Source organism: Polyodon spathula, chromosome 14 (genome assembly GCF_017654505.1).
Source record: "Polyodon spathula isolate WHYD16114869_AA chromosome 14, ASM1765450v1, whole genome shotgun sequence".
Taxonomy (NCBI): Eukaryota; Metazoa; Chordata; class Actinopteri; order Acipenseriformes; family Polyodontidae; genus Polyodon; species Polyodon spathula.
This window is the reverse complement of record NC_054547.1, coordinates 2,689,033-2,705,086: the sequence shown is the minus strand read 5'-3', so window position 1 is coordinate 2,705,086 and position 16,054 is coordinate 2,689,033. Positions and strand designations below refer to the sequence as shown.

The 16,054-nt window shown below is 40.8% G+C and overlaps 1 protein-coding gene across 4 annotated transcripts in view; it reads right to left on the bottom strand.

Moving 5' to 3' along the window:
• usp24 (ubiquitin specific peptidase 24) overlaps positions 1 to 16,054 on the bottom strand; it is a 43,144-nt gene that overhangs the window by 675 nt on the left and 26,415 nt on the right. For all 4 annotated transcript variants that reach the window (XM_041269713.1, XM_041269715.1, XM_041269714.1 and 1 more), the window contains 28 exons: positions 15,804 to 15,995; positions 15,247 to 15,364; positions 14,637 to 14,781; positions 14,007 to 14,126; positions 13,404 to 13,529; positions 13,064 to 13,162; positions 12,665 to 12,747; positions 12,213 to 12,354; positions 11,809 to 11,928; positions 11,269 to 11,483; positions 10,464 to 10,588; positions 9,971 to 10,112; positions 9,361 to 9,511; positions 8,907 to 9,002; positions 8,556 to 8,659; positions 7,962 to 8,075; positions 6,300 to 6,396; positions 5,797 to 5,907; positions 5,413 to 5,502; positions 5,048 to 5,150; positions 4,504 to 4,625; positions 3,576 to 3,689; positions 3,249 to 3,314; positions 2,932 to 2,998; positions 2,502 to 2,580; positions 1,835 to 1,910; positions 438 to 524; positions 72 to 182 (listed from right to left, as the gene is read on the bottom strand). In XM_041269713.1, coding sequence (XP_041125647.1) covers positions 72 to 182; positions 438 to 524; positions 1,835 to 1,910; positions 2,502 to 2,580; positions 2,932 to 2,998; positions 3,249 to 3,314; positions 3,576 to 3,689; positions 4,504 to 4,625; positions 5,048 to 5,150; positions 5,413 to 5,502; positions 5,797 to 5,907; positions 6,300 to 6,396; positions 7,962 to 8,075; positions 8,556 to 8,659; positions 8,907 to 9,002; positions 9,361 to 9,511; positions 9,971 to 10,112; positions 10,464 to 10,588; positions 11,269 to 11,483; positions 11,809 to 11,928; positions 12,213 to 12,354; positions 12,665 to 12,747; positions 13,064 to 13,162; positions 13,404 to 13,529; positions 14,007 to 14,126; positions 14,637 to 14,781; positions 15,247 to 15,364; positions 15,804 to 15,995 — 3,215 coding nt within the window. The remainder of the gene's footprint in view (positions 1 to 71; positions 183 to 437; positions 525 to 1,834; positions 1,911 to 2,501; positions 2,581 to 2,931; positions 2,999 to 3,248; positions 3,315 to 3,575; positions 3,690 to 4,503; positions 4,626 to 5,047; positions 5,151 to 5,412; positions 5,503 to 5,796; positions 5,908 to 6,299; positions 6,397 to 7,961; positions 8,076 to 8,555; positions 8,660 to 8,906; positions 9,003 to 9,360; positions 9,512 to 9,970; positions 10,113 to 10,463; positions 10,589 to 11,268; positions 11,484 to 11,808; positions 11,929 to 12,212; positions 12,355 to 12,664; positions 12,748 to 13,063; positions 13,163 to 13,403; positions 13,530 to 14,006; positions 14,127 to 14,636; positions 14,782 to 15,246; positions 15,365 to 15,803; positions 15,996 to 16,054) is intronic.

Here is a 16,054-nt window from a genome sequence, read left to right as displayed (position 1 = left end):
AAAAACTGAAACAGCAGCACAGCAACTGTAGGACAGCCATCCTATCGGTGAAAATGTTCATTAACCTGTACCTGTCTTAGGCTTCTGTCTGAATTGTCATTCGCTGGGCTCTCCTCTGACCCATTGCTGCTCCCAGACTGTTCCTTCTCATTCAGAAGTGCTGTAGCATAGGCCAGAGTGTCCTAAGGACGGAACACACACAAATACACAGTTTCACACACAGTGCTGACACGAATTATAGAAACAACAAATGCTTTGTCCATTTGTCCTCACTCAGACCCCGTATTTTCTAAATCTCCTGGTACCTCTTGGTAGTAAAAAGCTTATACTTATGGTGCCACACAGGTACGTTCTAAACCTTCATGTTAAATTAAACAACACACTCTCTTGGCGAGTTACAGCATTTTAATTGCATTTTTATGAGAGAAATACAATACCTGTGCTGAAATAGTGCGCTGGAAAGTTTTAGCAGTGGACGTCTCATTTGAAACATTACTCTGAGGCGTCCAGTAGTGTTCTGACATCTGCAATAAAAGAATGATCCAGAGATAGAGATAGATATATCACACACACACACACACACACACACACAGCGCTCTGGAAAAAATTGAGACCACTGCAAAATTATCAGTTTCTCTGGTTTTACTATTTATAGGTATGTGTTTGGGTAAAATAAACATTTTTGTTTTATCTATAAACTACTGACAACATTTCTCCCAAATTGATTCTTGCCAAAGCTGCCCAATTCCAGCCTTGCTGAAGCACACCCAGATCATCACTGATCCTCCACCACATTTCACAGTGGGTGCGAGACACTGTGGCTTGTAGGCCTCTCCAGGTCTCCGTCTAACCATTAGACGACCAGGTGTTGGGCAAAGCTGAAAACTGGACTCATCTGGGGGTGCTTCAGCAAGGCTGGAATCGGGCAGATTTGTCTTTGTGAAGGATGCATGAATCAAGCCAAGCACAAGGTTGTCCTGGAAGAAAACTTGCTTCCTTCTGCTCTGACAATGTTCCCCAACTCTGAGGATTGGTTTTTCCAGCAGGACAATGCTCCATGCCACACAGCCAGGCCAATCAAGGTGTGGATGGAGGACCACCAGATCAAGACCCTGTCATGGCCAGCCCAATCTCCAGACCTGAACCCCATTGAAAACCTCTGGAATGTGATCAAGAGGAAGATGGATGGTCACAAGCCATCAAACAAAGCCGAGCTGCTTGAATTTTTGCGCCAGGAGTGGCATAAAGTCACCCAACATCAATGTGAAAGACTGGTGGAGAGCATGCCAAGACGCATGAAAGCTGTGATTGAAAATCAGGGTTATTCCACCAAATATTGATTTCTGAACTCTTCCTAAATTAAAACATTAGTATTGTGTTGTTTAAAAATGAATCTGAACTTATTTTCTTTGCATTATTCGAGGTCTGACAACACTGCATCTTTTTTGTTGTTTTGACCAGTTGTCATTTTCTACAAATAAATGCTCTAAATGACAATATTTTTATTTGGAATTTGGGAGAAATGTTGTCAGTAGTTTATAGAATAAAACAAAAATGTTCATTTTACCCAAACACATACCTATAAATAGTAAAACCAGAGAAACTGATAATTTTGCAGTGGTCTCAATTTTTTCCAGAGCTCTGTGTGTGTGTGTGTGTGTGTGTGTGTGTATATATATATATATATATATATATATATATATATATATATATATATATATATAATACACACACACACACACACTTTTTTTTTTTTTTTTTTTTTTTTTTTAAAAACACTCTCAACTCTAGTGGAAGTATAGTGTTTCAGCAGAATTAGACTTTTCTACATTACCTTCTTTTGCAGCCACTGGACAGCCCAGCTCCAGTGGTTTGAGTTCTCCTTGAAGTAATCCTTAGCAGGGGAGCATCTGAGAAAATATTAAAAACAAACAAAAAAAACACAAAACAATTACCGGCAAGTATGGAACAGACAGGTAGGACTACACAGGAACTGTTTAAAGTCTGTTCCAGATCTACAGTAATATTAAAGATGCTAGCATCTAAACGAGGGCTGTTTGGTATATGTTATTTCTGCATAACACCGGTATTCAGTCTTTAGTGAATTGACTGTAAAAAACATGAACATGTCAAGGGCTCCTTATTGTAAATGATTAAAATACTGCCTGCAAGGTTTTAGCCATACGATCTTCCCCTCCGTTGTCTCCTGTTGCCATCAGTATCATAGCTCTACAGCACATAATTAAAAGAGATGCTCTTCACCGTTTCCATGAACTCGTCAAGCTACTTTTAACCCTTTGCTGCCCAGTGTAATAAACTGACATTGTGAAAACGGGCATTAAACAGGTATGGGAACATACCCAGGGCACTAAAGGGTTAAAACAACCCTACAGTACTACCAGCAATTTACCATTTTAACTCTTAATAATAACCTTTAACTTCTAAAACCTGACTCATAATGAGAACATTATTGCGTTCACTAACAATGTACTTGAACTTACTTTTGGGCGAGAGTAACCAGGAATTTCACACACTGGTAGCAGCGGCTGCTGTCCACATTGTTACTCTGGTGCATTAAGGCTGCAGACAAAAAAATACATAGAAAACAGACAAGAAAATTAAAACTACTTAATATTTGCAAACATCTTGTGCTTTTCTGCCTGAATACAAACTAAGATGCAAGTGAACATGTGATAGGAAGTTCTGCAGATGCATTTTTCTGTTTACGCGTCTCCGATTTCCATACTATTAATTCACCTGCTTTCACAGACCCTGATCAGCCCTAATAATGGACTACCTTCCATAGGTAACATTATGCCCTCCAACAATAGTGTTAATCAGGGTCTGTGAAACAAGCCAATTAAGTGTTATAGCATCACAAGTGCATTTTGTTAAATGATGGCTGTTAAAGACTGCAGCAATTGGACCCACCTAGCAATCCTTTTTCAGACTCAAAGGCATACTTCAATCGCTGAGTCTGCAGCGGATCCTCAACAGCCTGTAAAGTATTTTAAACAACCAGTTTAAGAGACTAATGCAACACATGTTGGATTAGAAACACACCACAACGCCACAGCCTTCGCTTTGAATGCTCAATGAAAGACTGTTTCCACACTTGATTAATTATATTTCACTAGTGCATAATTTCTTTAAAACCAATCATAATAAACACATTAACTTGGATCCTCTATGTACTTTGTATCTATGCATAGTAAACATAAATGTACTTATAAAATGTTTCAACTCACCAAGATTTCAAGCAGCAGCTGGAAAATGTTCTTTAGCTCATGAGGGGGCGCAGTTTCCAATTGATGCTATGCAAGCAAAACATGAGAGAAAGACACACACACACGGGCGTTAATAGGAATCATGAAGTATTCAATGGCTTCAGCACCTGCGTAGATGTTTAATTGGTTCTATTAAACAATTAAGAACATGGATGGAACATAAAATGTGATCAGGAATGGCCAGAGCTGCCTACCTCTGATGTACTCAAATTAAAAACAGGAAAGCCAAAACCAAAACTATTAAGGCACTAGCTACTGAAGTTTTTCACTGAATGTTAAGCAAGATACCTTGAGCAGCTGCAGCACACCCAGGGAAAAGGGCTCATTACAGAAACAGCAGGATGTGATCATCTCCAAGAGAAAGGAGAGAGGCCCGGACAGCTCTCGCATTGCAAACATCACCTTGGGAGAGAGAAATTATATCCATCACCATCATTACTGCTGGCATTACCATCACCATTACTGCTGGCATTACCATCACCATTACTGCTGGCATTACCATCACCATTACTGCTGGCATTACCATCACCATTACTGCTGGCATTACCATCACCATTACTGCTGGCATTACCATCACCATTACTGCTGGCATTACCATCACCATTACTGCTGGCATTACCATCACCATTACTGCTGGCATTACCATCACCATTACTGCTGGCATTACCATCACCATTACTGCTGACATTACCATCATCATTACTGCTGGCATTACCATCATCATTACTGCTGGTATTACCATCACCATTACTGCTGACATTACCATCACCATTACTGCTAGCATTACCATCATCATTACTGCTGGCATTACCATCATCATTACTGCTGGTATTACCATCACCATTACTGCTGACATTACCATCACCATTACTGCTAGCATTACCATCATCATTACTGCTGGCATTACCATCATCATTACTGCTGGTATTACCATCACCATTACTGCTGGCATTACCATAACCATTACTGCTGGCATTATCATCACCATTACTGCTGGCATTACCATCACCATTACTGCTGACATTACCATCACTGCTGACATTACCATCACCATTACTGCTGGCATTACCATCACCATTACTGCTAGCATTATTGTTATATAAATTACCTGAAGGTTAAAATACTGGTAAAGAAAATGTACATGAAGTCAACAGGGAGCGCTGTACTTGCAATTCACTATCATTCTACTAGTTAATATCTACAAGTGTGTCTTTACCTCCAGTAAGTAGGGTTGTCCCTCTGGTTTGAAGAGCAGGGCCTCTATATCACCATGCAGAGCGAGGAGAGGACCAGGCATGGAGATGCTGACAGGAGGGCTCTGCTTGTATTGACCAGGAGCTGAAACACATATAAAAGAGGGGGATAAAAAAAGTATCTCCAAATATGAGAAATCAACCCTTTGTAACAGACAAGCAACTGAGGGATGTCCTGGAAAAAATGATACCCGACAATTTCAGGTTCACATGATTTTGTTTAATATTACCATCAAAAACCACTTTCTGAAAAATTATAGGAGAGAAAATATTGTGAGAAAATCTGCGATAACCCACAAAAATTGTTGTGGGTTGACAATAGCACAGAAAGTCAGATTAACTTAAGCAAATTAAATTGTGGGTTATCAAGGACTCCCCTCAAGTCATATCAACATCTGAGCCTCCTTCATGATCTGAACTGCTGCTTCTCGCTTGGGCTAAAAAGGATATAGTTTTACTTTCAACTGTATCCGATACAACTCAGCCAACTGATCAGTGCAAACTTACCTACAGTCCTTTGACCAGAGGCATCTGTGTGCAGCACCATGAGTGCCAGAGTATTGTGGAGGTGCAGGAACTCGCGGGCCTGAGCGGAGCTCCACCGACGGTTCTGGAGATTGAAGGAGATAACTTTATCATTTTAAATTTGCTTAAGTGCATTATGCAGTTCTCCACCAGTTCTCTTGTGAACTCAAGGACACATCTCTATGCATGAGGCATAAAGACAATGCATACTAGAGAGAAACAAAAACATTTTGGGGGTCATAACATCTTGATCTGACTGCAGACCTGCCTCTACCAAAGGACTGCTGACCCCATGCAGGAGCAGCCACCGGTGTGCAGTGATGGGTTTCAGGTGGTTTCCTACCTACCTGGTTATTTTGCCTGCTGGGCCCTAGTAGGAAGATTAACATTCGCCTGTAAGCAGAATGCTGTAGAAGCAGCTGACACGACTTGTGACCCTGTAAACAATAAATACAAAAAGCATTAACAGCTTGACGATTTTGCACTATATTCACACTAAAATGAGCATGCAAGTTTTGAACAACTATGCAATCTCTGATCAGTCACAATGTACAGCCTAGGCTAAATGCAAACATCTCTTGCACTAACAAAGAGGGGTGCGTATGATTTAATACAGAGTTTGAAAAGGGTTTAACGCCATAAACAAACAAAATATATAACTATCACCAAACAAATTGTACAGTTGCTGTTAAAATGTCATTAAGATCCATTTGACTGACAAGATGTCTTACCCTCTGTACAAAGTTGCTGAACAGATAGAAGTATTGGGAACAGTTTTTACAGTTTTCTGGGACATCCTTATCCAGTAGTAAAAGCAGAACCTCCAGCAACTGATCAAGACCCTTGATGCACACAGGAAATACAACAGTGTCAGTACTCAGACAATCAGCTTGGTATTGCTCTATACTTGAGTAGCTAAACAAAAAAAATCATTCAAAATGGCAAAGCATATGTGGAACGACAATAGCTTCATTTTATACGTTTAATGGGGTGGGGTGGGGTGGGTTGTAGCGTGGGGTAGATGGGGTTGGGGCATGGCACAAATATAAATCTATTTATTTGAATAGCCTACATTTTAAAACATGAGGACTTGAAGTCAGCATCCAGAGTGCTTCTTGAAGCACATGTGTCAGTGTGTTCTGGGAGTCATGTGCTGAATGTTCTAGTCCTGTACAGTAGTACAGTTGTGGTAAACAAGCTCTACCTGAAACCAGTTCAAGTAGCAATATCTGACCTTGTCTTGATAATGTAAGGCACTCTCCAATGTCTTCTCTAAGACAGTGGCTACAACGATTCGGACCTCCCTTATACAGCTTTCCAGAAGGCAAATCCTGTGAAAGAACAGAGGCAAATTAGTTGTTAAAAACAGAAAAAGCATGATTTTCAATGTTTCCCCAATATAGAACAAGGAACACTCAAAACCAATTCAGAATATTTAGAATACTGGAACACTAGGACAGAACATACCCATAACTAAAGAATGTGTTACATTCAAAATCCCATTGAGGTAAAAGTGGTTTTGGATGCAACAAATCACTCTCAATAACTAGAGACTGACACATAACTTATTATATTTATCTCATCTCAAGGGCTGCTAAAGGCCAATTCTGAGTTTTAAAAATCCACAGATATGTTCAAAACACAAGCTTTAAATCTCACATGCCTTAAAGCTCACATGAACAAAACAAATTGAGGGGGGGGGGGGTAAAAAAAATAAAAAATAAAAATCACCCACAACTGATACTTGCACATTTTGAAGATCATGGGAACAAATTATCAAAAGAAGCAGTCCATGTGACTTGGCTTCTTATACATTTTACGTTATAATCTACGATCAACATTTTCATCAATGACATTCCTAATTCAGAAAACGCAAGATCATGGTTTGACTTTGGTTTGATTTCTACAGGCTCGGTGATAACAATTTTTGATTTTTTAAAATTTTTTATAGCTGCTCCTTTAGCAAATTGCGATGCTGTCAAAAGTCCCCAGGCACTTACCAGAGGTCATGTAATCCCTCTGATTTATGAAATCCTTTATGCACCTAGAACAAAGATGCCTACGAGTTAGCCCATCAGCTGTAGGAAACTAGAGCACGCAGCCCGCTGCATGTCAAGGGGTATCTATCTTGGATTGGTCTTGGCTCGTCCGAGTTTCCCTTTCCCACTCCCACTGGCCTTCACTTGACTTTGGGCTGGAAAAGCATCAGGCCATGTCCAACGTTCGACTGGAATGACCAATCAAGTCTTAAACAGCAACTGCACAACAGGAGCCTCAGGGCCAACTTTTTCCTTCAATGCTTCCTCCGCCTCTAAATATTTACATTCCCGCGCAGGCAGTAGCAGAAACAGTTACCATTACTCTAACCCAAAATAAACACACGGCTGTAGAGATCTGACATGCACACAATTGTCCTTCCTCTAAGGAGTGCAGCGTTCAGCACTCAAGGAAAACAGTGGTACCAGGCCAAAGTCTGCAACAATGACAGCAGACCATCGATCATGTAAATCAGTGTGATTTACCAGGGGTATTAGTAAATAAGAAACATCTCGATTGGATATATAGGGGGAATACAAATAACTGGGAAATAAAGGCATCAGAAACTTTCTTTAATAGAATTCAGTTTAATACATGATTGTTTTAAGGAAGTGTCCTCGATTTATAATAGCTCTACAACATTAATGTTGAGATCGGTGAAGTTAATAACAACTTTTCCATGCAAAAATCAACATTACCCCCCCACCCCCCCAAAAAAAACCAAAGTCGTCAATTAATTTAATCAGGCTAACCATAAATTCATCAACCCTAAAACTACACCCAACAAGCTCCATATCTCCAATATTGCTATTATACTTTCCCCTTACCCTCCACACACACACACTGCTGTCATGCTTACTTGATAAGCTCCCGTCCTTCAGAACCCACCAGGTATTCAATCAACCACCGACAGCCTTCACTGCTTTTGGAAAGCAGAACCTCGATAGTTGCAATCCATTCTTCAGTGTCTACCCTGTAGAACATGAAGGATCACAGAGTGAATATTCAACCTGCACTACAGGGTTCAGTTAGCTTTGCTTTCCAAGACCAGTCCTAGGAGAAGCATGTATGTAATGATGACAAACACTAGGGAAAATATAAGCAAACAACAACAAGTGAAAGAGTAATAGCAGCAGAAAACTGAATAGTTAGATCCATACAATGCTGAAAAGCTGTTCCATTTGTTCTCCACAATATTCAGAGTATAAACAAGAAGATGAATTACTTAACTGTGGCTACGTTAAATATCAATGGAATCAAGGAAAGATTTCGCTACCTTTTCTGTGTGCATGACATGCACTACCAACCTATTTAAAATGTAGAATGCAATGCCATTAGCATGTCTAATTACCAAGTTGGAAACTATTTACTACCTTGTATGAGCTGTTTACAAACGTTTCATACTTTCAAGCATCTATGCATGGTACTTCTTTATATCCCCTCTTGGACGTACCTGAGTTTCTTCTTGGTGCGCAGATAGGTGTGGAAGAGGAACTGGATAGCTAGCTGCAGGCTCACCTTTGCCATTGCCTGGTATGCTGGATGTTTTAACTTAGTCTGCAAGAACAAAGTGATGAAATACTGGCTATTCAAATAAATGAACTGAACTTTAAATTATGAGAAGTTGCACTTTCCAATGAGACTAACACTGTACCAAAAAGTAATTTGCACTTTTACAAGCGAGTTTCTGAATATTTTTATTCAGGCAAAAGCAGGATTTTATCCAACATGTAAACCGTCACTATTTTTCTGCCAAAGAGGTAGCTGCCGCCCCAGGAGCCAAGCTGAAAGTTCAAAAACTTACTGCATTGACAGAAGCCAGAGACAATGTGAAATTGAAGTAGTCGCTGTTATACACATCTCTGTTCTTCATGAACTTGAGGTTCTCATCTCTTACCATCTGTCCGGGAAAACAACAAAACTATGTTAGGATACAACTGGAGTTCAAATGCCATGTTTTCCACATGCTATAAGCACCTTCTCTTGTACTAATAGACTTGTGGTGGGAATAACCTCCCAGAAACACTGAACTTGTGCTTCAGCTTAGAGACATGCACGTGCATGAATAGTGTCCAGGAACGCACAGCAGGATCTCTGCTGGCTGGCGGAAATGCTTGTAACACTTTTCAGGCTTGCTTTTTTTCTGTTTTAATCTCTTGTGGTTTATTAACACACTAACTAATAATGTGTTTACCACTATTTAGAGGACGTGTATTTTATTGCTGCTTATGCTCATTATAAAGTGAGTGAAATCCTACCTGGTATATTCTTACTGGCATTTTCTCCACGAACAGCCCCTTTTTCTCCCCTTTTCTCACCAGCTTGGTCAGCAGGGAGAGGCGGTCATTATTGGCTCTTGGAGGACGAGGGGACGACTGAGGAGAGACCTCAGGGGAAGACGGTGCTGACCTACAGAGACAGATACACACAGGTCAGACCCAGGAGATGCACACAGGGGAAGCTTGTACTCACAGGGCCAGACCCAGGAGATGCACACAGGGGAAGCTTGTACTCACAGGGCCAGACCCAGGAGATGCTCACAGCAGAAGCTTGTATTCACAGGGCCAGACCCAGGAGATGCACACAGGGGAAGCTTGTACTCACAGGGCCAGACCCAGGAGATGCACACAGGGGAAGCCTGTATTCACAGGGCCAGACCCAGGAGATGCACACAGGGGAAGCTTGTATTCACAGGGTCAGACCCAGGAGATGCACACAGGGGAAGCTTGTATTCACAGGGTCAGACCCAGGAGATGCACACAGGGGAAGCTTGTATTCACAGGGTCAGACCCAGGAGATGCACACAGGGGAAGCTTGTATTCACAGGGCCAGACCCAGGAGATGCACACAGGGGAAGCTTGTACTCACAGCGTAAGATCCTCTGCCTCTTGCCGCATCACGCTGACGCGGCTTTTCTTTGGTAGAACCGGAGAGTTCTGGTCTGAAATTCTCTGGTAGAACAGCATGTAGGCGTTCCAGTATCGTCTCCGCACATCGGGGTAAGGGTTAGCTTTATATATGTATGTATTAAAAAAAAAAAAAAGGCAAACAGCTAAGTAGGAGGAGAACTATTAGACAGCAAGATGATAAAATGTGAATGCATGGTGCTTATAAAAAGGTCAAAATACAGTATGTAGCTACAAACTACATGTGGCTGGGTTTGCTCCAGACCCTTGCAGTGTTTGATATTTGTGGAGCACATGCAGGACAGATTACTGGAGGCAGCTACACAAGACTCAACACAGCATCTGTTCAGACAGGCAAGCTCCTCTATAAGACACACAAGGATTTCTGCTTCCGTTTTATTTGTATTTGAAAAAAGGTAATTCTTGGTGAAATTGAAATCGTTTCCAGTACTTACATTGATCGTAAACTTTGGGTCGATACTCCCCTCCAAAACATTCGTATTCCAAAGTCTCGTCATTCATGTCAAACTCTTCCACCACATCATCATTGAATTTGTACCACTTCCCTTTGGCACTTCCCCTGGAGGATTACAAAAACATGCACATTTTCATTATTTCGCAGATTCTCTCCAAGTGGCTTATATTTAATGTTTCATCAGAGCCCTTCACATGTATTTATTCAAAAGTTTACAATAGATTTACAGCGTAACCTTGCTTGCATTAATTCAGCTCCATTTAATTGTAATGTGACACTGACCAGTAAATTATCACCACGTGGCTGTCTGAACAGGCAGCTCTTTTAAATTGTGGGCATGACTGAGAAAAGTAAAAAAGCACTCAGTGAGAGATTAAGAGGAAAGTAAACCTCCTGTAACAGCACAGCAACACGGCATGAATGCACAAGGGATCGTTGACAGATGTCCAGCAATAAGAGCTGGCTTTGCATTAGAAGAATGGCAAGACAGCCCACAGAGCCGGCATTAGACAAGAAAGGCCTGGTGAGTTAACAGTACAGGTAGGCCAGGATGCTCTGAAACCTTCAAAATTGTGCCATATGTGCTTTGCTTAAGAAGACTTATCTGTACACAAGAGGAGATGATCTGATACATTCACTTATTATAATAATTATTTTTCCTAATGACTGACAACCTGGGAAACCCCCTGAGCTTGTTTTTCAGCGGTGTCCCAGGGGACAGCGGCAGGCAATTCCAATCCAATGTATTGAACAAGGACTGTGGATTGTGAGTGAATCCCACTCACCGCCTATCCTTAATGAACGAGTAGTAATGCCCAGCGTGCGCCTGACCGCTGTGCACCACCACCCCGACGAGCTCATAGTTTTCAGATATGGTGACTTTCTTCCGTGGGGAGCCACCCTGCTCCCCACCGCGGCCGTTTTCCCCGTGTTCTGAAGTGGAATCCTGCCGGGCCATTCCAGAAACAGTGTAGGGTTCCATGTTGAGCACCCAGGGGAACTGGAAACACCACAAACAACACATTAAAGGATGCTTTGAGGAGTTGTATTATTTGTATTAACATACAAGTATTACGTTAATGAATTACTGTAAGTAATTTCATATTGTACATAACATTAATTGAATAATTGGAATTATAGAGATATATATATATATATATATATATATATATTAATATATATATATAGAGATCTCTCTCTACTCTGTCTATGTGTGTCATATATATATAATATATATATATATATATATTATATATATATATATATAGATATCTATATATATATCTTATATAAATAAATGATCTGGCTTAGGAATGGTTACTTACCTTAATCTGTTCATCATATTTAATGGATCGGCCACTCTCCCAGTCAAAGCCAAACCTCATTAAATGAATAACCAGGACACTGGGCAGAGACTTGATGCAGGTGCGTTTTACTGTTGTACGCTGAAACACAGAAGGGATTCATTTTAATTCAGAGGAGCAGTTATCGTTAAAAGTTCTCATCACTGCACAAGGATACTGAGCACAACCCATTAAACACTGCAAGAGCAAGGGTGGTGCTTTGCCCGACTCTACATCATCTACAGTGACCTTCAACAGCACATCTGAAATAACAGCATGTACTAGTTAAACACAGACATAGATTTACAAAAACTACAGGGGTCACATGTGCGTGGTGAACTGAGGACACCCTCGCCGACTCAAGCCCTTAGGTGGAAGAACTTTACCTTTTCTTTGCACTTTTCACAGTAGTAGGCGTTGCTTCCCTCAAGCACTTCACCTCGCACAAACTGATCTAAGGAGATCTCTAGACTCTGGCATGAGGTCACTCCTAAATTCAGAGCCATGAAGGTTTCTTCACGTTCATATCTGCAGAACACAAACTACATCAAGCTACAGCAGATGAGCAAATGCAATCCATATACATATCTTTAAAATGTATTATAAAGAAAAAAATAATAATTCCAACTCCAAGTCCAATAAATCAATAATGTAAGTTTAGTTATCTGAGAAAAATAAAAATGGCAGCGCTTATTATTTTTGATTTGGATTCACTTTTCTAAATGATAGAGCACGGATTGAAACCTACAGCACTAAGCATAAAATACAGCATGAAATCACGTGTTACATTTTATAATACCTCTCCAATCGATAGACCTGTTTCGCAAGCAGCTCTTACCTGTGTGGACAGTCTTTACATATCTTCTGATCTGAGAAAATGCCTTGGAAAGTGTTCTTGAAAATCTGTTCCCGATTAATTTTCTAATATAAAAAAAAAACACAACCTTCACAGAATCACCTTTATGTTTTAATTTACATGAGTAAAGGCCACAAGCACCAGAGCATTTTGAACGCTTTTTAAGTCTATTAATTTTCAAGCCACAAACATTTACTGGGATTTCTCAATACTATGTTGGGAGGCATTGTCTCCTTATAATGTGATAAATATGCAGTTCACCCTGAGACATTAACGTCAGCCTTTAAAGCAATACAGTGGATAAGCACGACCGATAAACAGCTAAGTGGCAAAATTACACCAATCAATACTGTTTAGTATTGAAGAAATAGCGGCTCATACCTTTAAGTGTTCATCCAGCTGATCCACAAGGCTGGTGAAGAATTCATAGGCATCCTGCTGTTCCCTTACAAACAGCTCCTTATTCCACATCTTAAAGATCTGAGCAGAATCAAAATCAATCAAATCACAACAGAAGACACCCAATACTAATACAAAACCTGCACACCTATTTTGAAATAATAATACAAGACACATTTTTTTACAACTTCTTCATCTATAATAAAATATTTAAATGACACAGCTGATTATTAGGGTATTTGTAATGCACATCTGTAATGCACATGTGTTTTTTGGGCTTCACTGGAGATTGTAAGTCAAGGTGGTGGTGGTGGTGGGGTACCTTCCAGAAGTTCTCAGGCACGTAGTACTGCAGCTTGCTCTCCATCAGGTGCCCAAACAAAGACTGCACCTGGTAAAACACGCTTTCCTCCGGATTCTCTGTTTCCTCCTCAATCGTCAGGAAGGCCTGAGGAGGGGGTGGGGGGGAGTACAGTTATCAAAATCATGCACACTGTCATTTTACAAAGAAAGCTGACATTTAACAAGAATAAATAATACTTGTCACCACTTGGTGGTTGACTAGTACAATACAAGTAACTACAATCTACCCTTAGAACCTGCAAACCTGAAAAGTTTTTTTTTTTTTTAACAGAGCATAAAAAAGCCATGTTGTCTATAGCAGATTGTATACCTCACATATGGTCTCAACCAATCAAGGGTCAGAGTAGAATGGTCATTATCCTACGGTAAATGCCCTCAATGTTCATGGGACTTTAGAATCTTGACTCGCCCTCAAGGCAAACCTTATTTAGGCCTTCCAATCAACTGCCAGGACTAAAGCTAAGGAATAAACAGTAATCTCTAACTACCTCAATGCCCAAGGCAAGCAGGCAGGCAGTCCCAGTCTGTGAGACTTGCCCATTACATGGTACATTACCCTTACCTCTGCAAGTCCTGGCTGCATGTAGAGCTGCTGAAACACTGCATTCATGTAGCAGGTGGCTCCACCGTTCTTCAGTCCAACAAAACCAGAGCTGGAGCGACTATCCACAGGAGGCAGGTACTAAAGAAAACACAAAACACCAAAGATATCAATAAAAAGGGCAGGTCGTGTGGTGGGTGAAGTGTAATACAAATTGTCTATATTTATATTTATTTTTAAAAAAAGACATTAACTGCTGCCAAAATACCATCACAACCCACATGAGAATGTGTCTAACATTAACAAATGTTTCCCGAAACAGGCTAACAGCGACAGCTAGAGAGATGTAAAAATGGTCTTTATGAACAGATGATTTAACATAAGCAATATAATAACAGCAGAGAGGCCACAATAGAATAGGTGGTCCTTTTATGCATGTGGCTTTAAAACAAGTTTGAATCTACATACATTGGAGAACCACATCAACAATATAACCAGCTTCCTAAAAAAACCACAATAAAATTAACAAGTCTGCTTCCTGGGAGAAAAGAAAAAAAAAAAATGGTGCATGGCAGAAGTAAATCTTATTTGTTCCCGGATCCTGGTAGTGATTTTTAGCTGGCCTGTGCCCCTCGTCAGGTGTGTACTCACATCAAACTCCTTGGTGAGCGCAGGGTCTGCCTGGTGATGCATGGACAGCAGCTCTGTGGTGATGAGCTGCAGATTGCAGAGGGAGCTGTCCGCCAGCATCACCAGCACCTCGTAGGCAGCCAGGCGACTGCTCACCGTGCTGCACCTGGACAGAGGCAGAGACAGAATCGTCCGTCTTAAGTCTCAGTGTGGCATGCTATCACATTCAAATGCCTTGGTGTCTTTGAAAAAACAACGCAACACAAAACACTTGTCTGCCTTCTATGCCAGGGGTATCCAGTGACGGTCCTGGAGGCCCATTTCATTCCAGGTTTAACAGGTAAAATGATCTACTTCAGGGTCTGGATGGAGGTTTAATTGGTTCAATTAAAAAATTTAAAAGAGGGTTGGAGCAAACACTAGGAGTGGAAAAGCCAACTTTGGCTACTCCTGTTCCATGTACTCTACCAGAAAGAACTTGACAAGATAAAAACACTGCATATTAACTGGTTTGCTTTTTGAAGTACGTCTAGAACGTTATGTATATCTGGTTCGATAAGTTTGTCCTATGTTTAATTCACGCAGATTGATGAAAAGCAAAATAAAAACATGAGAAAGTCCACTTTCTCACTTGGGGTGGAAGTCTTGCTGGCTGATAGACGAGCTGCCCGTGGGGTTGTTGCTGTTCAATATAATTCGAGAGGCACGGAAAAGGAAGTCATCCAACAGCTGCTGGATCAGAGAAGGACCTGCAAGAGGAAACAAATGCATGTGAATATTAGCGCAGAGCGCAATCCTAACCAAGTCTGGTTTCACAGGCTCTGGATTAAACCATATAAATGAACAGGTGCACACATGGGAACTGCAACAGCTTTGCCCAGTGAGTTGCTCCCTGAGTTCATTGGAAAAGCCTTTGGAACTAGAAGGTTGCAAATTCAAAATACAAAAGACTACAATTGCAATAACTGCCATGCCACAGGATTCTATTTTCTTCTTTGAGATGTTGTAAAGATATTACAGCAGTCAGAAATCGTCCAATTAATTTCCTAAGGGGCAATACACAGACAGCAATGTTTCAGATGAAGATGCAAAGGCTTTTTACATTTTTATTATTCTATAATATTATTCTATTTTTTTTATAACCACTTATGCTGCTGTTGATAATACAGAGTCTGGAAAGTGACCTACCCAGCTGTTCTTTGTCGTTTCCACACAGTGATAAAAGGGTTTTGATGAGTCGTAAATGGCCAGCCTGCAGGATGTTATCGGCTTCACTCGTCTCCAGCTCCGCGGTCCACGTCGGCTCAAAGTTATCTAACCAGTTTATCTCATCTTCCAGCATGGCAGCCGGGCTGATCTGTAGCTGCTCCATCTCTATTGCTAAAAAGAAGATACTGGTTAGCAGGGTGTGGAGGCTGGAGGGGGAAACAATATAATCA